Source organism: Echinops telfairi, unplaced genomic scaffold, assembly GCF_000313985.2.
Source record: "Echinops telfairi isolate 266 unplaced genomic scaffold, ASM31398v2 ScPeMD7_27;HRSCAF=92, whole genome shotgun sequence".
NCBI classification, from domain to species: domain Eukaryota; kingdom Metazoa; phylum Chordata; class Mammalia; order Afrosoricida; family Tenrecidae; genus Echinops; species Echinops telfairi.
The window spans coordinates 1,214,243-1,224,007 of record NW_022103924.1 but is presented as its reverse complement, the minus strand read 5'-3'; the positions used below and the strand labels follow the sequence as shown (position 1 = coordinate 1,224,007).

The following is a 9,765-nucleotide window of genomic DNA, read 5'->3' as shown; positions in this document are numbered from 1 at the left end:
AAAAAAAAAAGACTTGAAAATTTGGAGTCTGATGTCATTGAGACATCTACTAGGAAACAGTCTAGGAAGAAGTACAGTAGTCCACACTTTCTTCTCCTTCTTTATGAATACTCTTTAGCAATTCATGACACCGAATCCAAACAAATGCACACACACTCAGTAAACGATAAAACCTCCTATTCTCATTGTAAGTCTTCCCCTGTAATTTAGAAATATTTCCCTAATAAGAATATACACTACAAATATATAGTATTTACTCTAGTTCATTGTTCTACCAAAATAATATACCCAGTTAATCATTAAGTCACAACTAACTAAATTCTATCATACCAAAATAAATGATCTGAATTATGGTAGTGGTTTTAATTAATTTAAATTTTGATAACTATGGACACACCTGTTTTTCTGGAGTTCATATCTGCTATAATTCTCTTCAAAGTTGACACTTAAAGATTATTCATGGAGAAAGAGTATCCCTGATATGGTTTTCCTACCTCTAAAGGCTTATGAAGTTGCAACAGAGGATACAGATAAACAAAGGATCGCCAAAAACTTCTTAGGCAAGCACCACTGGATTTTAAATAACACTGATAATTGTTTTCAAGTGACATATGGGTACATTATGATGGAGAAAAATGAACAGAGAAAGATGCCCACAGTGTATAACATCAACCAAACAAAGGAAACTAGACTCACGTGAGGGGAACTGAATTTGCTTTTAATTGTCTTCTGCTTTTCAAGGCTCGAAGCCTGTCACCTTGTGTCACTCCATTGATGTCGTCGTCATCACTATACTGTATAAGTAAAAAAAAAATACTGAGTCAATGATTGTACACCTATTAATGCAGTAAAGCATCAGAGCTACTTTTATGCAAGTGCAGATAAACATAGAAAGGGGCTTCAAAAAATATGTGGGAAAATGGAATGAAAAGATAATGACATTTTTTTCATAAACTTTATGAAGACTATCCCCCCTACATATACACTTCAAGTTTCTGTTGAACCAATTTTTTTTCCTTTTACAATATTCCAAAGATCTAAAAGTTGCCTTTCATAGCCACAGAACCTAATGGCACTCTCTCATTATTAAGTATACTGACACAAAAGAGGCATAAAAGCATTTCAATTTGGAAAACATTATTTTTAAAATTTCCCAATCTGTTTCATCTATACTCAATATAAGCCTGACAGCCCCTAAGCCCTTGCTTCTCCACTTGAGAGCCATGGTTCCCTATATGAGCAGGGGTTTGCGGCTGGGTGTAACTAGGTCCACCTCAAAGAGCTTATGTTACATATCTTTTCTAAAGATAGTTTTGTTTTATAGACATGCAACCCCATTTAATGATTTGGGGGTCAAATATTTCTAGAGGGCTCAAACTAAAAAAAACCCCAACTCAATGCCAATGAGTTAATTCTGAGTCACAGCAACCCTAAAGGACAGAGTAGAACTGCCCGTGTGAGTTTTCAAGACAGTAATTCTTTTCTTTTTCATCATTTTATTGGGGGCTCATACAACTCTTATCACAATCCATGCATACATCAATTGTGTAAAGCACATCTGTACATTCGTTACCCTCATCATTCTCAAAACATTTGCTCTCCACGTAAGCCCCTGGCATCAGCTCCTCATTTTCGCCCCTCCCTCCCCGCTCCCCCTTCCCTCATGAACCCTTAATATATAAATTATTATTTTGTCATATCTTACACCAAGATAGTAATTCTTTACTGGAGTAGAAAGCCTCTTCTTTCTCTTAAGGAGTAGCTGGTGATTTCGAACTGCTGATCTTTAGGCTAGCAGCCCAATGCATAACCCAGTACACTACAAGGCCTCCTTACAGAGTACTATAGATATATTTTTTAAATGTGACAATAATCCCTCAAAATGCGGATTATTGATTTTACCTATTGTTTTTTCCATGACCTAAAGGGTTCTTAATAGCACTGAAAGAAAGTAAAACAGCAAGATGTGGATAGTTTGATTACCGGTTCAGGCTCTTTCTTATCTTGATTCTTGACCCCAGTTATTGAAATATCATCAACACCCAAGAGGAGTTTTGTGACAGCTGCCCTGTGTTTTCCATTCTCTCGACTTCTTAACTTTTTATGAAAATAGTCACCTTCCAGCCAAAGGCTTGCTTCTTTCCTAGAACATTTAAGTAATATCAAAACATGGCTCTTCAGGAACAAATGAACAACTTCCCATTAAAGGTAAATGTTGACATTCCCTGCTATTCAATAGCCAACCTGTTTGTTCCCTGAGCAATTCCAAAAACTGTTTTCTACTTACATCACCAAAAACTGTTGCTGTGGTCCAATCACTGAGCCAGGTCGGCAGATTCTGATCCAAGCAATCGCCTCGGCTGCTGACATCCTGTAATGCTTCATGATGTAGCAGGCAATCAAAGTGCCAGTTCGTCCAAGACCCGCTAAGACAAGCAACAAGCCAATGAAACCTTACTTTATATGCTCATACTGTAGAATTTTGTTAGACAGGGAGGATTTTTTTTAAAGGTTCCACATGACTTTGCTTCCCTCAGCACTGGTCCCCAAGCTTGTTTAAACACAAGTTACTGCCATTGAGCCCTTGGAATCAGCTCTTCTTTTTTCCTTCCATCCTCATGAACCCTTGATAAATTATTATTATTCTCATATTTCACACCATCTGCTGTCTCCCTTCACCCACGTTCCTGTTGTTGGACCCCCTCGGGGATCGGGGTGGGGGATTTATACAGCAATCATTTTATCAGAACCACTTACTTTTAAGGAACTCTAATCCTTCACTGCCTCATCCTAGAAGGCTCTTCTCTGTCCTCTGCTTATTGAAATGACACTCCTTCAAAGTTTATCTAAAAAATCCACAGACCTAGGAAAACCAATTCTGATTGCTCAAGTACAACTTATCACTCTTGAATTTGAGATTCCAGGGTACTCCTATCACACCTTTATTGTAAGATTTATCAAAAGGACATTGGGCCTCCACTCAAGTACTCCCTCAAAGCAAGAATACTTTCTTCTATTAAACTGGCATTCTATGATGCTCACCTTCCCGACACAACCACTGAAGACAAAGTGGGTGAATAAGTAAATGTGGTGAAGAAAACTGATGGTGCCCGGCTATCAAAAGATGTAGCGTCTGGGGTCTTAAAAGCTTGAAGGTAAACAAGCAGCCATCTAGCTCAGAAGCAACAAAGCCCACATGGAACAACATATCAGCCTGTGTGATCACGAGGTGTCGAACGGATCACTGAAGACAAATGGGTGCATAAGCAAATGTGGCGAAGAAAGCTGATGGTGCCCGGCTATCAAAAAGTATAGCGTCTGGGGTCTTAAAGGCTTGATGGTAATCAAGCGGCCATCAAGCTCAGAAGCAACAAAGCCCACATGGAAGCACCCCAGCCTATGCAATCACGAGGTGTCGAAGGATCAGATATAACGCATCATCAGAACAAAAAAATCTTACCATAGTGAATGATGGGGGGAGTGCGGAGTGGAGACCCAAAGCCCATTAGTAGGCCACTGAAGATCCCCTTGCAGAGGGGTCTTGGGGAGATGAGCCAGTCAGAGTGCGATGTAGCAACGATGAAAAATACAACTTCCTCTATTTCCTAAATGTTTCCTCCCCGCTCCCACTATCATGATACGAATTCTACCTTGCAAGTCTGGCTAGATCAGAGGATGTACACTGGTACAGAAAGGAACTGAAAATACAGGGAACCCAGGGCGGATGATCCCTATAGGACAAGTGGTGTGAGTGGCGATACTGGGAGGGTAGAAGGAGAGTGGGTTGGAAAGAGGGAACCGGTTACAAGGAACTATATGCGACCTCCTCCCTGGGGGATGGACAACAGAAAAGTGGGTGAAGGGAGACATCGGACAGGGCAAGATATGACAAAATAATAATTTATAAATTATCAAGGGCTTGTGAGGGAGGGGGAGCGGGGAGGGAGGGGAAAAATGAGGACCTAATGCAGGGGACTTAAGTGGAGAGGAAACGTTTTGAGAATGATGAGAGTAATGAATGTACAGATGCGCTTTACACAATTGATGTATGTATGGATTGTGATAAGAGTTGTATGAGCCCCTAATAAAATGATTAGAAAAAAAAAAGACTTATCAACCAAATGTAAATTGCTTGAGGAAAGAGACCAGAGATTATTATCATTGCAAGCTACAAACCACAGTGCAAAGCTCAAAGCAGGAACAGGAAGGAACTCAGTCTCTGAACAAAGAGGAATATAACCCTTTTCTAAAAAATTATGTAAAGTCCTTCTGAAACCACAGAATATGCCCAATGATAGAAGCCAAATGGACATTTTAGAATCCAGTTTTAATTCAGGAGATTTGGGAATGAGACTGTGACATGAAAAACAGCTTATTGATGGAGGGTCAGCTGTAAATGAAGAAGTTCATTGCTTAGTCTAACAGGCAATCTGTGTTGAATTTGTCTTGAGAAGCTCTGTGGCTCTGTGGATTAGACAATGGGCTGCTAACTACAAAGTCAGCAGTTTGAAACCACCAGACAATGTGGGAGAAAGATTAAACTTTCGATACCCATGAAGAGTTTTGGTCTCAGAAACCCAAAGGGGACATTCTACTATTCTGTCCTATGTCACAATGAGTCACTTCAAGAGCAGTGAGATTTGTTTGTTTGCTTGGGTCTGCTCCTGTAAAGATTCAGTCTCAGAAAGCCTAAATAGAGTTACTGTGGGTCATAACCGACTGTCATAATCATGGCAGTGAATTTGGTTTTGGTATTTAGATTTTTCTTAACAAGAGGACAGAATAAATTCTAGTACTTCATACTTGTACTCATTTACATTCATTCACTCATCAAAGTTTTAACTAGACAGTGGAAACACATGAACCTGAGAGACTGCAAGCTCCACAAACTCCTGGATACTGTTCAGCTTACTGATGCACCCTCCATCCACTGTCACAAAGTCAACTCCCATAACATGCAAGATAGTGTAAAACTACACAACAGGGTTTCTAAGGCCATAAATCTTTGCTACATCTTTCTCATGTAGAGGGGCTAGTGGGTTCAAACCACTAACCTTTCAATTTCCTCATGAGCTTTTAACCATGGCACCACTAGGGTTCTCCTGATACACCCTCAAAAAAGTCACTGCCATCTCAAGTTGATTCTGATGCATAGTGACCCTACAGGGCAGGGTAGACCTGCCCATGTGTGTTCCCAAGACTGTACCTCTTTACGAGTGTAGAAATCCTATATTTCTCTCACAGAGCAGCTGGTGATTTCCAATTGCTGATCTGGTTGGCAGCCCAATGTGTAACCCACTACTCTACCAGGGCTCCTCTCTGATGCACCCAGGTGAATAAATGTATACATTTCAATGTAATAAGGCTTTGTAGGGTTATCTACATTGATTATCATTCAAATTATGTTTCTTTTTCTAAGAAATTATGGTTTCAAAAGCTTTGAGTTCTGAGATATCATTTTAATGAGCATAATCTTTTGACCCATATACTCAGACATGTATGCCATTCTTGAACCAGTTCCAAACACATACCTTTACAATGCACTGCGATGGCCCCCTCAGCACTTTCACAAATATCCATAAATTCTTTCACAATAGCATCAGTAGGAGTGCTGCCATCCGCAAAGAAAAGATCATGGTGATCGAAACCAGCATCCTTAAAGCGCTTGGCATCATACATCCTTTTATTCAGGCGAATAATGGTAGTAACATTGTGATTCTTAAAATACGTAATATAAGCTTCAGGAGAATGTTGGTGGTAACCTACATAAAGAAATGCACCAGATCTTTTAAAATGAAGAAAGAAAACAACAGATACAAGTTTTAGCTGTAATTGGGGTAGAAATGGCATCTGAACTAGATGCTGAATGATCAATTTGATTTTCTACTAAAAAACAAGATTAAAAAAGTTGCAAGCAAAATGATATGTTCAAAAGGAAGGGTTAAAGCTTAGTTTAACTTTTTGTTTTCTTCCAAAGGCAAGCAGGGGATGGATGGACATATCCAACAGCAGAAACATACTAGTACCAGCATCAAGTTCTGGCATACCGCTTTCCAGTCTGTTTCTTGTATGAGGTCCACAGAAGGCAACAAATCGGTCTGGTATGATCCAATTTAAATCTCCATTTTCTGCTTTCTGCAAAGGGAAGGCCAGCACAGTTCACATTTAGACCTCATCCCCTCCCTCTCCCTAGCTCCACACTTGGCTCCCCAACCAGAAGTCTCAGCAGGACTTCAATCCATTTGATTCAGGATTAATGGTCATGAGCCCTCATAGTAAAAATTAGCCTATGTGCATTACTGGGGAAGAGTTAACCCCTCTCGGTCTTAATCACTTTCTCATAATAATGTTACTTTGCTAAGGTAGTAAGTCTTTGGAAAACAGAACTTTGAAAAACAAAGTACTTTGTTTAGTTCATCTGAATAAAATAGCATTACAGTTGCTGCCAATTAATAAGAAAGCAAATTTTTCTATTATGAGAGATCTGTAAACTCTTATCTTCTAGTATGATTAACTTGTTTCCAATATGACTAATCTTGATTCTTTGAATAAAGTTGAAAACACTTTTTAGATTCCAGCCTTTTCACTATTTACTTTGTTTGTTTGTGTTTTAGCGAGAGACATCTTTCCAGTACTTTACTACCTATTTACTAAGTAATTGCAGGTACACTGAGATCGCAGTAGGTCTCTATAACAAAGCATGAGTTTACACTAAAACTTAAAGTATGTTACTTCCTGCTACTAAGCCTTTGGATTGAAAAACCATTTAAATTTCAAATTTAACAATTTAAATGCATCCCATAATGCAGTGGATCCACAAAGACTTTTCAGTCGAAAGTAAGAGAAGCTTGACAGTGGAAAAGGAGAGTACAAACAATATAATGTTGCAATTAGGGGGATGAAAGGGAGGGTATGAGAAAATGATTAAGAAATTAACCACTACCGCAAAGGGTGATGAGGAAAGTAGATGGTGGCCAGATATCAACCAGAACAGTGTCTAGGTTCTTAAAGGTTTGTATTCAAACAAGCAGCCCTCTAAAAAAGGAGTCAACTAAGTTCACATGGAAGAAGCACACCAGCTTGTGTGACCCAATGATGACAATAACAAATTTCAAATATGATGAAGGGAAAAGTATCAGAGCTAAAATTATGGACACCCAAATAGAAGGGTGTGGCAGACAGTGGGAGCCTAACATCTATCCATCTGCAGAGCCACTAGTTAGACCAGTGGTTCTCAACTGTGGGTTGTGATCCCTTTGGGGATCGAACGACCCTTTCACAGGGGTCGCCCGATTCATAACAGTAGCAAAATTACAGTGATGAAGTAGCAATGAAAATAATTGTATGATTGGGGGTCACCACAACATGAGGAACTGTATTAAAGGGTCGCGGCATTAGGAAGGTTGAGAACCACTGAGTTAGACTAAGTCACAGCAGACCCCCACACGCCACAGGCAAGGGTCTCTAAAAGCTTTACTATCAGACAGGGATTACTGTAAAATTGATTATGCTGGATTGAACTTGATACTTGGTCAGCTGACCTCCCTGTTGACCCAACCTGAATTTGTTCTAGGTGGAAGTATTCTTTGCGTATTCCATGACAAAAATTTCTTCCCTGGCTTTTTAAATATTGAGGGTAGTCTTTTCTTTCTTACTCATTATTTGTATATGTATGTTTATATTATTATTCTTTTAGCCTTACCACTTTATTTTGACTTTTTTATTGTTTCTATTGGGGTTCCCATTTTGTGAAGGATGGAGGAGTGGATACATAGAGATAATAACTAATGCAAAGATTTATAGGGGATATAGTGGTGGGGTGGTGGGAGATTGGGAGGGTGAGGGGCTTTGGAGAGTAAACAATGAAGTGGGGAGGGAACACTATAACTGACTGTAATTGCACAACTCATTTTAAAGGTGGGAAAATGTTCCAAAATTGATTGTGGTAGTGATTGTACAATTCTTCTTGATACAAATGAACAACTGAATTATTGAATTGTATGATATGCAGATTAGGTATCAATAAAATGTTAAAAATACAGATTTACATCTAAGGGTTGGGGGAAACTGACTATGGAATGAACAATATTCAAAGTAAAGAGGATAAGAAAAATAAACAAGAAAGACATTAACCAAGAGTTGCTCAAACAAAGGCCAGGAAGGGATCCAAAATCCATTCTAGATGTAAATATCACCTGAGAAATTTGTGAGCCAGTGTTAAATGCAAAAGGTTCAAGAAGGAATGAGGGCAAGGTAGCCAAATGTTCTGATTTTAAAATGAAACCAGAAATGTGGTGGGTTTTGTTTTGCTTTTTAATCAAAGCCTGTGATTAGGATATTGGCAACCACTAGATTTCATTAAAATACACACATCATAGATTGTAAAATGTGCCTTGAATTCAGAGAAAACGTGAAAAAAAAAGGGGGGGGGTAGTAAACACAAAATCAATAAAATTCAAGGGTAAATTTTAAAAATTGCTAAAAACCTTGATTAAACAAAATCTAAAAATGTAAACTTAATTTTTCTGGATATATCCTTCATCTAGGTTTAAAGACTTCTGAAGGTTCTATTTCCATTTCTTTAACTCATCCCTGAAGAATTCTGTACTCTCTGATTTACACCACATCAACCTGGCAATTTTGGCAACCTCAAGGGACTCCACTTGCATTTCTTTACCATGTTCCTAAGTGTGGAGAACAAAAAGAGCTCTGATGGGCAACAGTCAATTGGTGATGTTTCCCAACACATTTTCCCCATGACAATCCTTTCTAGCCTCTAAGAATTATCGGGCCATTGTAATTAAGGGGGGGAAGTCCTTGGGGCAACTTTCCTGACCTTTCCTCATCAATGCAGCTTTCAATTTTCTGAACACTTCACCGTAAGTCCCCATGGTTGTCCTTCGAGGAAGTAGTGTTCACAGCCCTCAGAGGTGACCCCTCTGCTTTGAATTTAACTGGCCCTGTAGATCCCCATGGAAGCCACTTGCTTGTACTGAATCTTTGTTTCCCCACAGGGCTCCCTAAGGAGTCTAAGACATGTAGATTATGGAGAGAACCTGTTTGCATGTTTTGTTCAAATAAAGGATGAACTGCCTTGATTTTAACTGGCCTACCAGACCCACCAGGTTGAATCCAAGATTCATTCCCAATTACCATTCATTTAACTAAATCATCTTCAATAGCTTTCATCTTTTCTCTAAAAACTGTTAAGATTAGCATTTCAGGCTAGATGATCTTCGAGTAGCGCTTTTGTCACCCTTTGAGCCTAAAGCTTGAAGAGGCCGAGATCTTCACTTAAAATAGTAAATACCAAACCACATGAGAGCTGAACTTCAATACCTAGCCCATTGGTCATTCTAGGCTCTTCTTTCACCAGCCACAATTTCTTCATTTGTCAAGGTTGATGGTCTTCTCTCTCTAAGCCTATTTTTGCCGGCTTCACAGCCTTCCTTAAAATACGAAATATGTGATCCATTTGAAAACTTGTTTTATGTGGGTAGCATTCCCAAAATCTTGTGGAAAAGCTTCAGTAATTTGAGTTTTGTTAAATTTTTTATATCAATTTTGACCTCAAAATAAGCTCTTCCCTACAAAAAAGGCTACAAAAAACATCCTTTAAAAACAACCAAAAAACACTCTAAAAAGTACATTACAAGAAGAACTTGTCTATAGCCATTCACTGATTAAAAGACGTGTTTAAACACTTTGTTGGAATAAACTCATGTATATGATCTGAAATCACAGCAGCCAGACGTTTTTTTTTTT

At 38.8% G+C, this 9,765-nt stretch overlaps 1 protein-coding gene across 1 annotated transcript in view; it reads right to left on the bottom strand.

Moving 5' to 3' along the window:
• The window catches only part of CDC14B (cell division cycle 14B), an 81,491-nt gene that overhangs the window by 19,727 nt on the left and 51,999 nt on the right, over nt 1–9,765 (bottom strand). The window contains exons 8-12 of the mRNA XM_045289425.1: nt 6,048–6,135; nt 5,532–5,762; nt 2,288–2,426; nt 1,984–2,143; nt 697–794 (exon numbers count right to left, since the gene is read on the bottom strand). Of these exons, the coding sequence (XP_045145360.1) occupies nt 697–794; nt 1,984–2,143; nt 2,288–2,426; nt 5,532–5,762; nt 6,048–6,135 (716 nt within the window). The remainder of the gene's footprint in view (nt 1–696; nt 795–1,983; nt 2,144–2,287; nt 2,427–5,531; nt 5,763–6,047; nt 6,136–9,765) is intronic.